Source organism: Solanum stenotomum, chromosome 7 (assembly GCF_019186545.1).
Source record: "Solanum stenotomum isolate F172 chromosome 7, ASM1918654v1, whole genome shotgun sequence".
In the NCBI taxonomy this organism is placed as follows: domain Eukaryota; kingdom Viridiplantae; phylum Streptophyta; class Magnoliopsida; order Solanales; family Solanaceae; genus Solanum; species Solanum stenotomum.
The window spans coordinates 8,971,558-8,992,530 of NC_064288.1; the positions used below are offsets into that span (position 1 = coordinate 8,971,558).

At 34.2% G+C, this 20,973-nt stretch overlaps 1 protein-coding gene across 1 annotated transcript; it reads left to right on the forward strand.

The window, feature by feature from the left end:
- The first annotated feature begins 2,511 nt into the window (after window positions 1–2,511).
- LOC125870552 (receptor-like serine/threonine-protein kinase ALE2) lies at window positions 2,512–13,695 on the forward strand. The gene is made up of 9 exons (XM_049551008.1): window positions 2,512–2,916; window positions 3,527–3,610; window positions 3,752–3,865; window positions 3,942–4,043; window positions 9,563–9,931; window positions 10,013–10,285; window positions 10,608–11,000; window positions 11,703–11,943; window positions 12,729–13,695. The coding sequence occupies exons 1-9, from the start codon at window positions 2,853–2,855 to the stop codon at window positions 13,444–13,446; spliced, it is 2,358 nt and encodes a 785-aa protein (XP_049406965.1). The 5' UTR covers window positions 2,512–2,852; the 3' UTR covers window positions 13,447–13,695.
- Window positions 13,696–20,973: the final 7,278 nt, after the last annotated feature.

Sequence of the window (20,973 nt, forward strand, 5' to 3'; positions counted from 1 at the left end):
GGGAGGGCGGTACAGGGGAGGAGGTGATAGAGTGGGTAAGAAAAATAAATTTTGGGGATAATAATACTTTAATCTTTAATTAATATTAAAAAAATATTATTTTATTTTTTGTGACAATGTTTGTTTCAAATAAAAATGAGAGTGTATTGCACACACCACTGATGTGTGTTTCTCAAATTAATAAGTAATAGTCTATTTGGAATGCCACCCTGGTAATTGAGTTTGTTGTAATTGAGTGTAATTACAGTCCTGTTTGGTTGACCATGTTATTACCTGGTAAATAAGTAGTTGAGTGTAATTGACGGGAGGTAATTACACTCTCCAATTCATAGGGGTGAGGCTATGAATTGTTGATAATTATTGTGTAATTGCAAGCAGATTACTTTTTAATTTCTTCTTTTTATTTCTATTTCTATTTTTCATTTTAATGTAGTACTTTGTATTTTATTATTTTAAATTCTTTTTAATTTTTATTATTCTAATGTTTTCTAAAAATATTTATTTTTCATTTCATTCTCATTTTCAACCTTTACTTCATCTGATTCCATAAAATTTTTCATATTATATATAAAAAAAGTTCATTAATATACTTTTACTAGTATTCTAATTTTTAAATTAAAGTAGAATTCATTATTGAAAAAAGTTATGGACTTACGTTTTCCTTTTCTTTTAAATCATATTTATGTATGCTATGTTGAAATTTGACATAAGAGTATTATGTTAAATTTTTGTTTTGAATTTAGAACTTATGTTGTATTTTCAATTTCATTTGTTTTAGGAGTATTGACTTGATATTTCACATTGCAAGCTATTTGTTTTAAAGTTAGACTTGATAGGTTACTTTTTTGTCAAATGTTTTATAATTCTATGACATGATATTTATAATATTAATCTTTTTGTCAAACATGCATTTCATAATGTTCATATAAACTTTGTACTTTTTGTTTTTATGATTAATTTAATTAAATTATACTAAACTGAATAATATAAATCATTTCTTTTTATAATGTTAGTTAAGAACATATGTTTATTAATTAATAAATTTTTAAAAGACAATATATTTCTTAAATATTCAATTTAATATCATTTATAAATGCCCTTATTTGTCCAATAAAAATGATTAATTTTAAATAATTAATTTTTATTTTTAAAATTCAACATAACCTTATGATTACACTTGTGCAACCAAACAATACACTTGTAATTACACTATGGCAAACAGAAATGTCAGTTTCGTAATTACTAGACTGTGTAATTACTAGGCTTACACCAATTCCAATTACCTGGTTGTCTTCCAAATAGATCCTTAATAGTTTAAGTATAAAATCACACTCCTAATAGTTTATGTTTGAAACTAAAAAAAAAGGAAAATAGTTTAGGTATGTTTTTGATATTTATTTCCAAAAGAAATAAAAAAATTATATTATGTTTTCATTTATTCATCTCTCATGTGTCCATCTAAGCTCGTATTTCCTTGTAATTACTTGTACAAACAAATATTAAAACTTTAATTTCGTAATAAATACTAAAAAAATAGATCTAAATACAGAAATAATATTTCCTCTATTCTATATTAAATGATTTTTTGGATTTTTTTCATTATTCAAAACTTAAGATGAATGCTTTGATTTTTGTACAAATTACTTAACTACACTCATTTACTTACCTTAATATCCATTTATCCCAACTTATTTCAAAAATTTCAAAAATCCCTTATTTCCCCCAATTAATAAAATCTGTAAGATACATAAAGATTTCCCACATTTTTTACAGTCAATACCTATGTATCCCGTGCACAACGCTATGTATTCTGCATGTATCCCGTGCAACGCTATGTATCCCGCTATGTGGAATGTATCAAACCTAATGTATCTCGTGCACAACACTATGTATCCCGAAACATCATTTTTAAGGAATTTTTGGTAAATAGAAAACTAGAAGGGATATGATGTTATTTAGTACCTATAATATGTGGTTCCTATAATTTATACTTAATTTTTTTCTTCATATTTAACCCTTCCGTTAATGAAGTTTTATATTTTCTAGTACGAAATAAACTGCACTATTTACATTTTTACAAAAAAAAAATAATTTAATTTATATTCTTATTTTTTATTTTTTATAATAAATATACATTATCCCAAAAATTCACTTCAGATGAAATATTATTTTTTATTTACTATTTAAATTTATATTGAAATCCCAGAGTAAATTGCTGCAATAATGTGGAGAGGACCAAGGTGGACTTAAAAGGGAAAAAGACAGATTTGAGGTCCTGGAGTTCATACGTCAGTAGTACGACAATATTTGACTCAAAAAAATAAAAATAATCCTAATTTAGGCGGGAACATGTTTTTCCATAAAAATAAAAATAAATAAATGAATACGTGTTGTACACGCGCAGAGGTGGGCCTTGTACGAGACAATCATCAATTAGCGAAAGCAAGTGTGCTGGTGGCTACACCGGCAATAAAGCCAACCCACTCACTCCCTCACCTTCCACTCTCTCTCACTTTCTCTCTCTGTATCTATTTTCTCTCTCTGTCTATAGCTGAGTTGAGCTGAATTCGTAGCGGAGATCCATCATTTGTCGTTTGTAAAAACTTGTTCTTTGTGCAGCAGTGGTGGTACTTGTTTGAGGCATTTCCGGATTTCATGGATCTGTGAAGTAGAACATTCGATTGATTGATTGGGGACCTGCATTTTGCTGTAGAGATGCAGTATTCGGATTTGAGTGAAGGAAGTTCAGTTGATGGAGGGTGTTTTTGTTTTTAGTTTGAGTAGAGCCCTAGAGAAGAATGCTTTGATACTACTGAGGATGGTGTTTGGGAATTGTGATTTTGAGAGAGAAGATGCCAACTTTGATGCTTCTCTTTCTTCTTTCTTTACTCACTCTGCTTACTACTACTGCTCAAGGTAATTTTTTTTAATGCCCCTTTCTTTTGCTTGAGTAGAACCCTAGATAAGCTGGGATTAGGCACATTTTGATATACTTGCTTCATGTTTCTTTTTCTTATAACCCTTTCACTTGTTGATGGGTTGTTATGAAATTTCTGCTTAAGTTAGGAGGTGTGGAAGGGTGGGATTTAACCAGGCATTTTGTGGAGTTCAGAACTGTTGGGGTTTGAGTTTTTGAATTAAAATGCACACTCCAATTAGAGGAAAGGTTCTAGGGTGACTAATTTTGGAATTCACAAAAGCGCTTCCTGTTTGAAAAGATATAACAATAGAGAGCTTATATAGTTGACAGCAACTTGTATTGGTAATGCAGCATGATTGATGTATAAAGAAAGCCCTTTCCTTTTTTGAAGGAAGGAGGTAGACAGGCATTAGTTAATGGATGCTTGCAGCCTATAAATTAGAAGTATTTCCTTTTCAGTTATCCTGTTTTTCAAGACTTTAAAGATATTTTTCCCTTTCAGATAATACCTTTCAATCTGTGAAATTTAGTGCATGCACGATTGGCTGTTCTTTCTGTATGTGAACTTCAGTTACTTATTTGCTTCTAAAGCTTTAAACTTTTCAGGGATAACATTGCCGCACATTTACCTGTCTCCTACTCTACCGCCAAACAAGCCTTACTTTGCAAGCAAACTTTTTTTAGAAGATGGTAAGGTTGATTCTTCAAATTCTGCTTCTTATGGCTCTGTGTTGTTATTTGTTGACTGATTAGAGAAGCCACTTGTTATACCAATTTAGTGATAAATGTGAATCTGGAACATACTTAAGTATCTCTTACATTGTTTTGCAGCAAGATTAGTGTCAACTCATGTCTCATTTGCTCCAATGTCAGCACCGCATAGACACCATTTTAAACCACATCTGATTCCCTCCAGGGCGCCTGCTCCTTCCCCTGCATCTCAAGGTATTGAGAGTTGCTCTTTCCACACCATCTTGTTGAACTTCTTGAGCTTTTACTGATGGGGAACTCTAATCTTTAGGTCTTGCTGCTGCTCCAATTGCCAGTCGAGTGGTTGGACATCACCATCATCGTCATCATCGGCCGAGAGCCCGTGTTTCCCCATCTCCTGCAGTGGGCTCAGGTATTATTGTTGTTGTAATTGATAATATCCTGTCAATCCTATGCTACTCTCTTTCATTACTTCAACTTTAGGACAAATTATGGACCAAAGGCAAAAATGAAATGCAAATAGGATGAAGGCCAATGTTGCTGTGTTTGAGGGATATATATATATGTGTGTGTGTGTGTGTGTGTGTGTGTGTGTGTGTGTGTATATATATGTGTGTGTGTGTGTGTGTATATATATATATAACATGTGTATTGCATGTATATTGGTTATAATTGTCCGCTTATATGTTACAATCGAGATCTGTTTAACTTATTTCATAGATGTCTAGAATTGCCCACGAACCCCCTCATCCTCATTAGCACTGCAGCTACATACTTTCTCTACCCTCAAAGGGTTGTCTGGTTTTCTGATAAGTTGCACAGGATTTTAAGGTAGGGAGTTTGTAATATGGTGATATATAGACTTAAGTACTGTACTTATTGGTGGATGCTCAGTTCCGGTCGGAAATATAATGCGGATGGTCTAAAATGTATGTGTCAATTGGATAAAGATTTGTTTCCTAAAACACCCTTGGCCAATAATTAAACCTTACCCAATCTATTACCAGTTTACTACCATATGTAATTGAGATAAAACTATATTTGTGATTAGCAATATTTAGTGTAATGCAATAAAATGTCAATTAAAATATATACTACTAGTTTTCAATTACCTCAAATACATAACAATTTTTAAGAAGAAAGATAAAATGGGGTATACTAAAATATTTTAGATAAATAAAGAATAATGAAATCCTGATTTTAGATGTGAAATCTATTATAGGAAAAAATTCTTATATTCTGAAATCCACACTACAAGCAGTTTGGAAACAAAAGAGAGATTAATAAGTGAGAGATGGTTAACTAAACAAGAAATAGTTTGTCGTGTATTTTGTTATTTACGTAAAAAGTGTGATACTTAAGACTAACTATGGTATTCTAAGGGTTTGTTTGGTAGGTGGTATTAGGCAAAATAATATATGTAATATATTTGGTATTATTTAATCCCTTTTGGTAGTGTTTTCAACCTATATAACACCCTACTCAGTACTATTCTTATACATAGTTAATCATGGTATTAAAAATACCAGTACTATTCTTATTCTTATACACCCTATTCATTTAATACAACAAACCCAACAGTTGATAAAAAATAATGCAAGTATAACTAATCCTAGCAATATACTATTTTTATACACCCTACCAAACGACTCCTAAGTCCTAACTATATTACTAATATGTTTAATGTTATTCTGGATTGAATTCTGAGAATAATGCAGACGTTATGCATGCATTATCTCTGCACGAAACAAATATGATAGCCAAGGGCTGTATTAATAATGCACTGTTTTATGCGGAGGGTATTATCTCCTATACCTTAAAGTCTCAAACCAGATGTGCTCTTGATGTACTACTCTTGTTCCTAAATGTATTACTCTCATTACTGAATTGATCTCCTATGAGTCTCTTTCCTGTGATTCTAAATTATTATCCACTTTATTAAAATGGGAAGTTAATGCAATTTGCATAGGACAGGGGACCTACATGAGATTTAATTCTACTCCTAAAAGTAAAAAGTTATATGATCAATATATCAATCCATTTAACACTGAGCACCTCATGTTTTTTACTGCTGATAATGTGCTACACAGAACTAGGGCATTCTACATATAAGATAGAGAATCCAGATATCATAAACTTAATAGTAGGCTGCAAAGGGATCTTCTTCTGCTTTGTGATTTTCCTAATACAAAAACATTTAGGGCCCTGATCTACGTAGACTATGGAAGTATTGTCCCATCCGCTAAGATGCTGCACATAATATCCAAACTATTGTAAATTCTCACAAATTAGACTCTTATAAGATTTCTTTTTGGGTATTTCTTAGGCTCTAATAAGATGAAGTTAGATTTAGATGGATGGTATATGACCATCAATATATAATTCTGCACATTTAAATTATCAATCTTCGAGTTGGGTAGCTAATCACCAGACAAACTGAACAAAAGATAAGGAGAGACGTGGATGCCTGATTCAGAGGTTCAGAGGGGTACTGGGGATGAATGAGAACCTTGTGGCTTGGAGACAAACATTATTTTCTTAACATCTGATTAGATAAGAGCATGCATGCTAAGATACAAAAGATTGCGAGAGACCTACAGGCTGCCCCTGAGATTGGAATTGGATGATCTGCACCTCTATTGTTTCCTAAGTTGCTCGGACTCTTCACTTTCACTGCCACACCCGTGTTGACACAACGTGGGTGTGGGATCCATACTCGTTCTGGTCAACCGTTTTGGGTACTTTGACCAAATTCGAGGGAGAAATTCTGGACAGATTCAATGATTTTTGTAAAAAAATAAAAATTAAGGTGATATTAAAGAGAATGGGAAATCTTTTATATATGAATTTCTATTGTCACTCCCTTCCTTTTATCTTCTTCTAGGATTCTCCTCTAGACCAATATTTTCTCCTCAAGTTGTCCACATAATATCTCATAATTTAGGTTTTATAACTCTATTTTTAGATATTTGAATTATTTTTAGCCAAATCTCCATGCGCATATTCATACATGGATCCGTTTCCCCAAATCTTAAAATTTAGATCATAAAGGATCCGTCCTCTAGATCTGCACCCGTATCGGACACATGCACCTGAGTCCAAGCAACTTAGCAGCATCTGTTCAAAGTGGCCCTTTTTGTCAGGCCAATATTGGCCAGATTGGGCCTTGCAGCCTCAATCACGGGGTGTACTTGATCGGCTTCCATTCCAATTGTTGTGGTTGTTCCACAATATTAAGCTTTGCTGCAACTCTATTTCTCTAAGTTGGTCAGACTCGGATGCGGGTGTTCGATATGGGTGCGGATCTAGAGGTTGGATCCTTCATGGTCTAATTTTTAAGATTTGGGGATATGAATCCATATATGGGTACGAGTGTGGGGATTCGCCTAATAATAATTAAAATATCTAAAAATAGAGTAAAAACCTAAATTATGAGATATTATGGGGAGAACTTGAGGAGAATCCTGGAAGGTGACTAAAGAAAAAGGAGTGACATAGAAATTTCTATATAAAAGGTATTCTATTTTCTTCAATTTCACCTTAGCTTTATAGTGATTACAAAAATCATTAAAACTGTCCAGACTTCCCCATCAATTTTGGTCAAAGTACCCAAAATCAGTTGACCAAATCGGACATGGATCCCATGTCATGTCAACACGGGTGCAGCACCAAAAGTGAAGAGTTCGATAACTTAGCTGGCTCTTGCCTCAACCCTCCTCCTTAACCTATGTAGAGTTCTCTCTGCTTCAGGATTGTAAGGAGGAAGCTTCTGCTTCTTTGCATACACAGAGTAAACACCTGAGGAAACAAAAACAATGAACAAAAAGTAAAACCTGAACAATTAATAAATAACATCTTAAACTAGATAGATAGCTATTTCTAAGTCCCCGACAATGGTGCCAAAAATTGTTGTGGTCCAACTACACAAGTGTACGTAGTTGCTTAAGTAATATAATGATAAGAGTAGAATGTCGTACCCACATGGACTTATTTTTAGCTAGTACTGTTCAAACTGAAATGAATTCTTTATTCAACTGTTTTTCCAAGAGTTTTTGAATATTTTTTAAGTACTCGCTACAATTACTTAATAAGCAATTAAATTGAAAACTTTTGCACAACAATGTGAGCAAGTAAGTGTTGAACAATAAATGAGAATATTCTAGGGTTACAGAATCTTCATCAATCCCGCTGAGTTTTCCTGTTAAACTAATTACTTGACGATATCTAGGTTATTGGTTGACAATGTTTATATTACTGCAATATTTTGTCAAACAATTGCAAGCCTATTCAAGTTATCTAACTCTCTATGTCTAGCAGTGCAGAATTAACAAGAATGCCTTAATATTTCCTGTATATCAACCAAGTGGGCCGATTAGCTATGTCTAGCTTAATCACAAATTCGCTCCCCCTAATCGGGAATTCACTTTGTTCGTACCTTTACCCAATCTACGAATCAGTACCTTATTGCTAGTTACACAGTTAAGTAATTGCAAACAATGCAAAGCAAACAACCCATATGATATAATCTACACGATCAATTCAACCATTTAACATCAACATTCATGAACAATCCAGAACCCCATAATTAAGAACTTAGCCACTCATAATCATGGAAAGAACCACGAGTATTCGAAAAGCATAAAACTACAAAGATGAGATGGAAGAAAAAGAAACTAGGTGAAACCTATGATCAGCAGGAGTTTTTGCTCTTCTATGGTCGAACTTCCCTCAAAAATGAGTTTCTAACCTATTTTAAACGTGTACAACATACTCCGCGCCAAAACACCCTTAAAATAAAACACTGCAAAAAATCAGCTCCAACTTTGCCTACATGCACCCAGCGTCGTGCATGCTCAACTTTCCCTGTGCTCCACCAACTCGTCTAGGTTCATCATGCAAGGCTGGAGCGATGTGTTGTGCACGCTGTTTTGCATGCATGTTCTCAATTTTCTTCCATCCTTCACATGTATGTCCTTAAACCCCGACTCAATCTTGTTTGAGTTTCTTGCACTTCTACTCAGACTTTGAAGCTCCAAATCATTTGTTCTAGCTCAGTAGCTTGAAAACTATTGCTACACTTTAAACACACGTAATAAGCACGGGGCAATCAAAGTTTATTCAAATAACGGCAAAGGATCTTAAATGAGAGATAATTAATGCCGAACATCAGTGGTCAAGTAAGAAAAGTACTTAATAAATGTGAAATATAGGAAAACTTCTCCCTCTGGTGTCCCAACTAGTAGCATGTAGGTCTTGTGAAATTAAACAAAAATCTAGCACATAATTGGTTTTGTGTTAGGACCTGTCTGATTTCTGCTTCTAAGGTTCCTTGCTTTTTGGATGACATCAGGACAATTAGAGTTGAGGCAAACTAAGTAGTGGAAATGCTTTCAGTGTGAGGAGAATATTTCACATTTAACTGTTCTCATATTACAGAGAGGGAAAGTGTTAATGTTGTGTTTTCTTTTCTTTATTATGCTTCTGTGCCTTCATTATCTTTCTGAGTTTGGTGTCAGAATTAATTAGGTCAAAACAGATGAAAGAGGGGTGGCATTAGTTGCATAGTAAGGATGATAGAGACAACTAAATTAATTAGCAATAATCACATGATTGAGTTTGCTAAATAGCTAATCAGAAAAAGATTTAGATTCCATTTGAATTTATGTATTGGTTGTGAAAGGAATGCTCTATTTATGTTTGTTTGCTACATATCAACTGTCAACAAATTCCTTAATAGCATAATAGAGCCCAAAGGATAGTACGGCTTTATTTGTTTATCTTCCCCCCTACCTTCCCTTTTTGTATGTGATATTAATTGAAATCATCATTGACATGCTTAACATGCTAATCTAAATCCTCTATATCATTTATCCTAGAGTTATGTTCCTCATACATGATATCTGATGTTGAATATTCTTAACAAATTTGCAGGTTGTGGCCAGGTCTGTGCAGAGCCATTTGCATCTGTTCCTTTTGTTACACCTTGCACTTGTGTGTTTCCAATGAAAGTCAGACTTCTCTTAGACAAGTCGCTTTATTCTATATTTCCTGTGGTTAGAGATCTGGGTATTGAGGTTGCAAAAGACACCTATCTACGTCCAAGTCAAGTTGTTGTAGTTGGAGCTAGTGCTGATAATCAAAATGAAGAAAGAACAATTGTTGATATTAACTTGGTTCCCCTGGAGGATAAGTTTGATAACACCACAGCTATGCTGATCTATGAAAGATTCTGGAAAAAGAAGATGCCTCTCAATAGAACGATGTTTGGGGATTATGATGTGATGCATATTATGTATCCAGGTATAATGCGAACTGTTTATTATTATTTTCCTTTTAACATATGGAGTTATGGTGCAATATAATCTAATTAAGTTATTCCAGGGCTGCCTTCTTCTCCACCATCTGGCATTGGTTCTGGTAACGGTCCAACTGGAAGTGCTGTCGATCAACAATTCCCTATTACGGCTGACTTTGGAAACAAGAGCCAGAAAATGAATCCCCGAGTCATTTTTCTCATTGCTTCATCAGCACTAGTACTGTTGGTGGTATGTTGTGGTGCACTGGTTGTCCTCTTAAAGTGCAGGAGGACTAGCCGACCATCAAATGCTGTTGGTCCTGTGTTTACATCATCTATGCACAAGAGATCTGGCAAGGGTAGGTACTTGTTTCCTTGTTTTAAATTACTCATCAGTGACCTTTGAAGGTGGGATATTACTGTGAAGAAACAGATATGTGACTTTGGAAATATGTCTAATTTACCCACACTACTTTTTCTTTAATGTTTAATATATGTATAAAAGAGAAGAAAATTCATTTTATCATCTTCTGCTGTAAATAATACACTGATCTGTATTCTTTATCAAAATAAAAATAAAAATAATACACTGATTTGTATTATTAAAGACTTTTAACTTCTCTAAGCTTCTCAATTCTGTACGTCATGAAGATCAAATGAACACCCATATTTGGTTTGCAGGAATTGGGTCAACAATATCAAGTAGCCCAGCTAGCTCAACCTCGGTTTCCCTCATTTCTGCTATGCCCGCTTCTATCCTTTCTGTCAAAACATTTACACTTGCAGAGCTTGAGAAGGCAACTGACAAGTTTAGTTTAAAAAGGGTTTTAGGTGAAGGAGGATTTGGACGTGTTTATCATGGTATCTTAGAAGACAGAACAGAAGTTGCTGTGAAAGTACTTACTAGGGATAATAACCAGAATGGAGATCGTGAATTCATTGCTGAAGTTGAGATGTTAAGCCGGTTGCATCACCGTAATCTGGTGAAATTAATTGGTATATGCGGTGAAGAGCGGACTCGCAGCTTGGTATATGAAATTGTTCGGAACGGTAGTGTGGAGTCTCATTTGCATGGTATATTCTTTATATCCCCTACCTTCGTTTCTATTCAAAGTTCCTCTATATCACTAGTATTAATCTTGCAGTCCAGAGCACATTCATAACTTAGTCATCCTATGTGAAAGAATTATGGCAGTCCATTTGTGCTTCTTTGACTACTCATTTCCTTTCTATTGCTAATACCAGTGCCATGTTTCTTGAGACATTTTTAGTTAATATATTAAGCAAATTCTTTACAGGAGGTATGCCAAGGACGTTACTTTACTCTTTGAGCTTCATTCTGTGGCAAATCTTTTGACTTTCGGGAAGGCATTGTATGCACCTCATCCTTGTTTTTCCTTCTTTTAGTTTTGAGCCAGCACAACTCCTTTCCCCTACCAGGACCAGTTCTTCTTTTTCTTGTTTCTTTTGTCTGCAGTTTCTGCGGTGGTCCTAGCTACCTTTTTCCTTTCACATTTTGCATTTATGTTCCTTCCTTTCTTCTGCTTTGCTGCCCCCAATGGTGAAGAACTCCACCCAAGCTGACAGGACTTTGTTTCGTCTCATTCTTCCTGGTTGATTGTCACTACCAGAATAGGTTCAGATAATAATTTGCCTACGTGAACTAAATGCTTCAGCATTCTACCAACTAGAAGTGTAAAAATGTCTTTCTGCCTTGGCAAGTAAAACATATTATCGTGTGATTCTCCTTAACAGTACTCTACTGCTATATTTCAGGAAAAGACAGGATAAAAGGGCCACTTGATTGGGATGTGAGGTTAAAAATTGCTCTTGGTGCTGCAAGGGGACTTGCTTACCTTCATGAAGATTCTAATCCTCGTGTTATTCATCGTGATTTCAAAGCCAGCAATGTTTTGTTAGAAGAGGACTTCACCCCTAAGGTTTCAGATTTTGGGTTAGCAAGGGAAGCAACCGAAGGAAGTGACCACGTATCTACTCGAGTCATGGGAACTTTTGGGTATATTATCTCTTAATCATGACTAATCTTGAAGTGGTCTCAATTCACTCAAATAAGAGTATAACAAATGTGTGGTATGCTAGTGAAGCATACTCATTAGAGAAAAAAATGAAGAAAAAAATGAACGGAAGTATGATACTAAAGCATCACCATTTTAAGTTCTATTGGTTCCATTGGATCATCTATAGGAAGTTTTTATGAGAACTAACAAAAACATGTGAAATCCTTTGTCAAGTATGCTTGTCTGTGTTCTGGAGGTGTAATTCGTGAAATTGATTTTGGAATTTGTGCTGATATAAAGATATTGATGTTACAGAAAACGACTAGATAGTGTGAGACTACTTCCTGTATATTTTTTGAATTGAGTTCCAACAACAAAAGTGGAAAAGATAAACTGTGAGGGTTAGCGCTTTATTTGCAAGGATATTTATCCACTGCCAATATTGTCCTGAAATTCTTCACCCTACTAAGAGGATGACTATCTCAGCCCAAGGCTGTTGTTCTCTAATGCATCAGGCTGTGATCAATACTCCTAGATATTGCGAAATCCTGTTGTTACATTTTTTAAATTAGTTTCTTAGGCCTCATGTTTTTTTCGCCTCTAATTGTCCTAACAGATATATTCTGTCTTTTTCTTTGATTCTTTATTTTTAGTTCTTTTGTACATAAACCAGCTTTATACTCGACCTTATTTGCAACTCCAATCTGTGCTGCAAAGAGTACATTTGCACCTGCATTTGTGCTATAAAGCAGTTGCTAACATTCCCTATTTACTGGGTTTGCAGGTATGTTGCTCCTGAATATGCTATGACGGGACACCTCCTTGTTAAAAGCGATGTGTATAGTTATGGGGTTGTGTTATTGGAGCTTCTCTCTGGAAGAAAACCTGTGGATATGTCTCAACCTCCTGGACAAGAAAACCTGGTAACTTGGGCACGTCCTCTTCTAACCACTAGAGAAGGTTTGGAGCAACTTGTGGATCCTTCTTTGGCTGGAACCTATGACTTTGATGATATGGCAAAGGTGGCTGCTATTGCTTCAATGTGCGTGCACCCAGAGGTGACTCAAAGGCCATTTATGGGAGAAGTTGTGCAAGCTCTCAAACTCATCTATAACGACAATGATGAAACTTGTGCTGATGGATGTAGCCAGAAAGAGTCTTCTTTGCCAGATTCAGATTTCAAAGGTGTCCCTTCTGACAGCAGTTGGTGGAATGCTGGTGGGTTTACACCAAGATTAACATATGGACAAGCCTCCAATTTCATGACAATGGATTATAGTTCTGGTCCACTTGAAGAGTTTGAAAACAGACCGTTTTCAGCTTCAAGCTTTAATCTAGGTGGAGAGGCTGGCTTATTAAGCCATGGCAACAGATCAGGTCCTTTGAGGACTGTACGGAGTAAACCAGCCCTCTATAGGTTAAGGGGCAGTATGAGTGAACATGGTGCACTTCTCCCAAGACATGCTTGGAAAGATGGCACCAATTATGATGCTTCTTTTTAGAGTGTTTTTGTCAAATGTACAGTGCCGAAGGCCGTTGCTATTTGGAAAACAAATGACGGTTCTCTGGTGTATATTAGGAGTTTGATATTGCTACTATATCCTCATGGAGAGAGTGGACTAAGCCTTCTAATTTTGGTAATCTTACATTCATTTTAATACAGACAGGAAAGATAAACGAGATACTCCTTGTTGTATATGTTGTCAAATTAACTGTTTCTCTAGTCTAATATTGGATTGAACTACTTATTAGTCTTTTCTTTTTTCTTTTACGTTTCTTTCTACTTGCTTGAGATTGAGACATAACTGTTGTATGTGTTAGAGTCTCGACCTACAAGCTGAGGGTACTTGCTCACTAACTAAGCACTATTCGAGTTTAAATTCATGGCAACTGTAGTTGTAATTATGATCTTTGGTGTGTCTAGTACACAAAATGTTTTTGAAATACTATTACTTTTGGGGAAAAAAAGTCATTATATTATGTTCGTCATCAGAAAATGTTCTGTTGGAATTTTTTTCCAACAGAATGTGTGACATTTGACTCTTTCCACAATTATCTTTTATTCTTTAACTTCATAACATCATTGTCATACTTAGTGTTTTAAAGTTTAATAAAAGTACTATTTGTGGTGAAATATGAGCGATAAAGAATAATATTAGGCAAGATATAGACCAAAAAAATATGGGAGAGAATGTCATTTTTCTTATACAAATAATATAAGTATCGTACATGTATATCTGAATTTACTTCAATTAATAAATACAATAAATTTATAACACTCTCCTTTGAATGTTAATTAAAATGTAATGTGTCTCGTTCAAATTATTGTTCATAAATTGAATTGTTTTGTGAGGAACAATGAAAAATATTACTTTAATAATTTATATTGGACTTGTAAGTACCACTAATATGAATATTCATACCTAATTACCTAACATATCACCTTACGTCCCAACCATTTCTAGGATATTTCTCAATTAAATTCTATTGTGATTCATACCTCACGTGTTGGGGACTATAGACCATCATTAAATCTACTCCTATATAAATTTTCAGAAAATTCATCTTGTTGTTTTAGAGAAATCAAGTGGCAAAGTTTACAAAAATTTATTTTGTATAATAGTGTATAAAATTGTATACAATTATAGTCTCTTATAATATTACTAGTAAAGAAAGCCCGGGCAGCAACATTAATAAAGTTATATTGTTACTCTCTCCGTCCCATATTAGGTGAAAATTTTACTAAAAATATTTTTTTCATATTATTTGAGCACTTATTAAATTAGGATAGAATTAATTAATTCTTTTCCATTTTACCCCTACAATTAATATGACCATTTCTATATTGTATGTGTATTTTTTGTAACTCATTTCAATGTGCATTGATATAAACAAAGGACAAAATGGTGAAGTCTTCCAATGTATTAATGATTTCTTAATCACCGTGTAAAGTTGGAAGTGCCCATCTAATATGGGACGGAGGGAGTATAGTTTATGTATTGTTATAAAATTAGTAAAGATTGTTATAATATATTTTGCTCATAAGTGAGCTAATATAGAAACTTATTTGTCATTTGTCTTTTTAATTTCAATTTAAATAGCAAATAAATGTAGCGATAAGATTGAGGGTAGAAATGAAGCATATCTTTGTAAATTTAAGTAAAAATAAACAGAGTAGAAGTAACATTAGGGTTATCGAAGGACGATTCATTCGGTTATTTTTAAAAAAATTATATCATTCAATTTTTCGGCTATTATTAAAATTTTAAAATCATCCGAATCCTAATTTATGTGACACAAGCAGTACAAAAATTAGTCATTTTTTTGTTGTCTTGTATATTTTAAGTTATTATTTATTGTAAATTATAGTACTTTTTATTAAAGTTTTTAATAACATATGTTACTTTTTATGTTTGAGAGTTAAACCAACTTTTTTTTATATGTCTTTTAATTGTATATGTATTTTGTCCTTTCCCATTTTCAAAAACCAATACTCTCTCCATTTTATTTTATATGTCATTTCTTTTTATAAATATATTGGTTATTCCCTCTTCTTATTGGAACACATGTTGACTTGTGGTGAATAGTTATTCCCTCTTCCTATATAGTAATATATATTGGTGTATAGTATTGTGTATCAAATTTTAAATCTTTTTTATAAAAGTATATATATGAAGTTTTGTAATTTGTTATTTACTGGGTATATAGGGATAAGGGTCTGAAAAATATCCCAACTTTGGTCGGATTTGCTATTGCGATACTAAACTTTCATGAGGACCTATTACTTCCCTAGACTATTTAATACTGTATTTTAAACATATATATTTGCCCACGTGGACATAAAAAATAATGCAAAATTATAAATAGTAATGTGTCCACGTGGGCACATATTTACCTTTAAAATACACTATTAAATAGTTCAGGGGGTAAAAAATACGATATTAAATAGTCTAGGGAGGTAATAGGTCCTTATGAAAGTTTAGTATCGCAACAGCAAATTCGACCCAAGTTGGGGTATTTTTTAGACCCTTATCCCATATATATATATACTAAAACAAAGAGGATATTGTATACCGAATTATGGTTTGGGAGATTGGATTTTTGCGATGTAAATTAAATAAAGAAAAATTACTTAATTACACAAACATTCCTCCATATTAACTAATTCTCCTTATAGTAATTACATACTGTCTCACCAATTAATAATTTCATAAGGAAAATTTCAAGTCAGATTACCTCGATAGTTGTATTTTTGCTACCATATGCGCTCTGAAATATATAGATACAAAGGGAAAGTGTCACGACCCAGGGGTACCACCTAGATGTAACACGGCGTACTCGACCCCGAAGGGGTCTTAAACAAGCCCTATAATCATAGACATAAGATCATAGGAAAATAGTGCGGAAAAGTCTTGCATAATCATAGACATAAGATCATAGGAAAATAGTGCGGAAAAGTCTTTTATAAAATGAGAGTGTCTATACACTATGTCTCAAATCATCTATAATACTTGGATTAAAACTCTTGAATACAATCTTAGGGACATAGCCCTTACATAAGTCTAAAAACATAAAAGAAAGACATAAAGGACATATGGTCTAGCCCTCGAATACAATGAGGACTCACTAATCTTCCTCTTCTTGATCTACTATGGTCCTAGCTATGAGGATGGAATCCAATATCTCCAAAGCCTACATTTGTAGAAAATGTAGAAAGATGGGGTTAGCATAAAAAGTACTGAGTATAGAAGCCATGCATAAAAATCCTTAAAACATGCATAAAAGAGACATTTTATTTGAAACCATGATATATGCCACTTTTGAACATCATCTTTGAAATAGTTGGAGAATGCAACTCATAAAGCAACTCACAAACAGTTCATCATAGCATAAGAGATATCATCATAATAACAAGAACAGTCTCTAGCATAAACATAATAAGCAACCCAAGCCACACTAGTGCAATGCAAAGGTAAGATCCCATAACCCTACCAAATGCTAAGTATCACATTTAGGCCACCAACAACATACATATCTTACTTTGCCTTATTCATAGCCAACATACATAACTAAGGAGTCATTCATGTTCATAACTTGTAACAAGTGAAGTCAACCTTAACATTCATACATACCTTTCATACATAATCCATAAGTCTTCATAACATAAGATAACCTCGCCATCACCCCTTCTATAAGTCTACTTGTGCATTGTATAAGTGAAGTCCCATACCTCCACTCACACTAAGTAAAGCTCATTAAGAAGTCACAAGCATAGTTCATGTTCATATTCATAATTCATAAAAAACATACATTCAACTCATAATCATCATATCATAAAAAGACATATCATGCCCACTCTCAAAGCCTGCTTGTGCAATACATGAATGAAGTCTCATACCTACATTCATACTAAGTAAAACCTCTTGAGGAACCATAGAACATGCTCATGTTCTTATCGTAATTCATATTCTTGTCATATAGGGAAATTTAGCCTTAACCGACATAGACCATGTGAGCTAAATAGAGTCCGGTGTTCTACCCCCACACCGAAAAAAGGTGTCCTACTTGCCTAAGGTAGAACGTACATAATATCTTTTAGGTGGATCCACTAGTTATATCCCTATGTGGGTACATAGTTATGGGATAGAGAGATTGCTACTAGAAACCTTAACTACTAACGTGGGGGTTTCCATCTCATGAGACACCGTATTGGGAACCCAACTACTAGCGTTAAAGAACCCATCTCATACTCCTATCCACTCGGTGCTAAGCATAGTTCCCTTTAAAAGTCATATTAAGTCTTTACTTAAGTTCATGGTCATAAAAGAATGCACTAGGCACTCAAACCAACATATCATCATAATAGCTCATAGATTCCTTAAGTGAGAATGTCCTTTCACTTAGAATCATCAACATGTGAGTAAATCTTTCACATCGTATTCATAGTGTGTTCATGAAAATATCATTTCAATCAACACAACAACATAATCATAGTCCTAGACAATTCATACATAAACATGTGTAAGGATAATGGGAGAATGGCCTTTCAACATTACACAATAGTCGTAGGATCTTCAATTTCTAAGTGAATCATAAGCAACACCTTAGTCATATCATAATCATATCTATGCATATGTGTGTGTGATTGTCCTTCCAATGACACAACAACAACATTATCATAATAGACACTTTATCCTCAAAGTATTTCATAAACATATATATAATATCATGATCATGCATATTTATCATATCTTGCATTCAAGGGTCATATTAAGTCAACATATCTAGCATTCAATACATGAAAATAGATACAATCATGACTCAAGTACAACATTCATTCCATGCATAGACTCATATACTCATATTAGAGGTCATGTAGATGAAGTCCTTTCACATCAATTCCATATACAATTTAACATACATAATAGCTTCCTTCTCTAAGCCTTAGCATTCTTAACTTATTCATATTAGTTTTTACCCTTAAACCCTTAGGAGTCATCTTCATACTACAAGCCTTACTCTCAAACAATGCCTCACATGATCATTATATATACCTAATTCTTAAGGTAACCTAACCGCATGCCTCATTATTGATCAATTCTAGTCATATAGGAACATATAAACTTAATCTCAATACTAAACAACCATGATCCATCATATAAGTCATAATCAAGTCAATTCATGTCTTGAAGCTTTACCCTTAGGAATTCATAACTAGGTGATCTAATCAAAGAAAATTCACCAAGAAGTTCATCATTCTTAGAAGGTCACATCTAACCTTCATTTTGCCTCTTTCATGACATAATCCTAGGCTATATCAATTTCCTTATAAGATCTTAGGTTAATCAAGGATACATGTTTGATAATACTAGAATCATGTAATTACACCAAGAAGAACCATTAATCACATAATTGGGCCAATGTTCAACAATTCCCTCATCATGAGGTCAATTTAATAAAATGGGGGAAATCATGAGTTCAAGGGGAATTTTCATCAATACTCCATCAATCCAATCTTAATTCATCTTAATAAACCATAATAAATCATAATTAAACAATTGAAATCGTTTTGGAAGAAGATCCATGACTAGAATAAAACCCTAGGTTTTTTAAGTCTTAAAAACGTACTTTGAAGGGGCTCCTTGGGTGATAGCTACCCAAGGATGAAAACTTCCATACCTTAGGTGTAGAATCCCACCAAATTCGTATGAAAAAGCTCCCCTTTTCAAGCTCTAACTTGGTCTTCTTCTTTGTTCTTTCATGAAGGTTCTATAGAGTATTTTTGGAGAGGAGGGTAGTTGGGTTTTGATTTGCGGTTTTGGATTATAATGAATTAATGAGGTGTTTAATGACATAAAATAGTTTATATATATGTATGTATAATTACTATATTAAATGATCCCTACTCAAAACAACTTAAAAATGAATTACCTAAACTAACCCACCTTAGGCCGAGTCTTGGATAGAATTGCAGGTGCCATTGAAGTCCCTTGACCTACAGACCGTAGGTGGGGTGATGCCCCGTCCTGCAGATCCATAGGTGGGGTCTGCAACTCTTCATATTTGGGGACTGACCCACAAATCCCCACCTACGGGGAGTGGGTCAACCTACTGGTGGTAGGTGTCATCCGTAGATGTCCTCATTTTGGCAGCTTTTTGGTTTTAGGAAGCCTTGGGGGTTTAGACTTTAGGGTCACCCTCAAGGACCATTGGTTGGTCTTTGGGGGTTCATACCTTGACGTTTAACCCTATATTCCTTAACCTAGGCTCGGGGAACCATTTTACACTTCCAAACTTCCCACCAAACTCAAAAACAAACTCGTAGGCTCTAGTTTCACTTACTAGTTTTTGTTAGGCTCTAGCTTGGTCTTACTAGTTTTTCAGGTTGTTACATTATCCCCCCTTTAGGAACATTTGTCCTCGAATGACACTTTAATCACAATATTGCTCAACTTATATGAGGAATTATCAACTCCAAACCAACACAAAATCAATGCAACATAAAGAAGTAGGAACTACATCTACCAACCTAATATGCATGAAATGCATCATATCTTGTGTTCATAGGAGGAACTACCTTCTCCTAGTCATAATATGCTCAACATCCTCTCATGGAGCTCATATACAAATCATTCTCAAAAACAACATTTCATTCAAAGAGATATTTCTCAACTCCAAACTAAAGCATGCTCATGCATTCTTCTCATGAAGTACAATAAACAATTCTTACTCAAAGCACTACAACATGAGAGAAACAATTCACATAAACTCATTTCCTTTAAAAACACAAATTTTCATGAATATGCATTATATAAAGAAGTCTTGGCAACACATAAGCACATAACCACATCGTTAGCTAGACATACCATCTCCCCCTTGGGAGTGAGCCTATACCAACTCTTTTAAACATCTTCAATCACATAATCATAGGAGGAACTTCATTTTCCCACTAAAAGCAAGCTCATCACAACAATATAGAGCTAATATGCCATTTTATCAAAGCACCATCAAAGCATGTTCATCAAACCATCTCATGAAGTCAAGTATGCCATGACCATACTAAAATGCACAACAACATGAGGAAATTATAAATCATGAGAAACTCATTTATACAAAACAAGAATCTCTCAAGAGCATGCATAACATAAGGAGATCATGGAAATTTCTAAAACACTCATGATTCCTAGACATAAAACAAGCCACAAGGAACTCTTGGTCTCAAGCTTGAGTAGGAGTAGAAAGAAGAGATGAAGATATCGGGACTCTCAATCAATTTTGCTACCTAAGCACATGATCTCCCCCTTGGGAGTAAGCCCCTTTACTAAAACCTCAAATACTACTCCTTTCAAACAAACTCAAAGCTTTACGAAAGCTCATCATAACCTTATCAGGCTCCAAAACAATAAAGGTCTATCAACCATGCACCCAAATTCTACTAAGGTTAACAAGAGTGACTCTATAGGGTAAGGAAATCATAGGACACATATAACATCCAAGACTCCACGATCATGAAATGAGTCAAGGAGAAC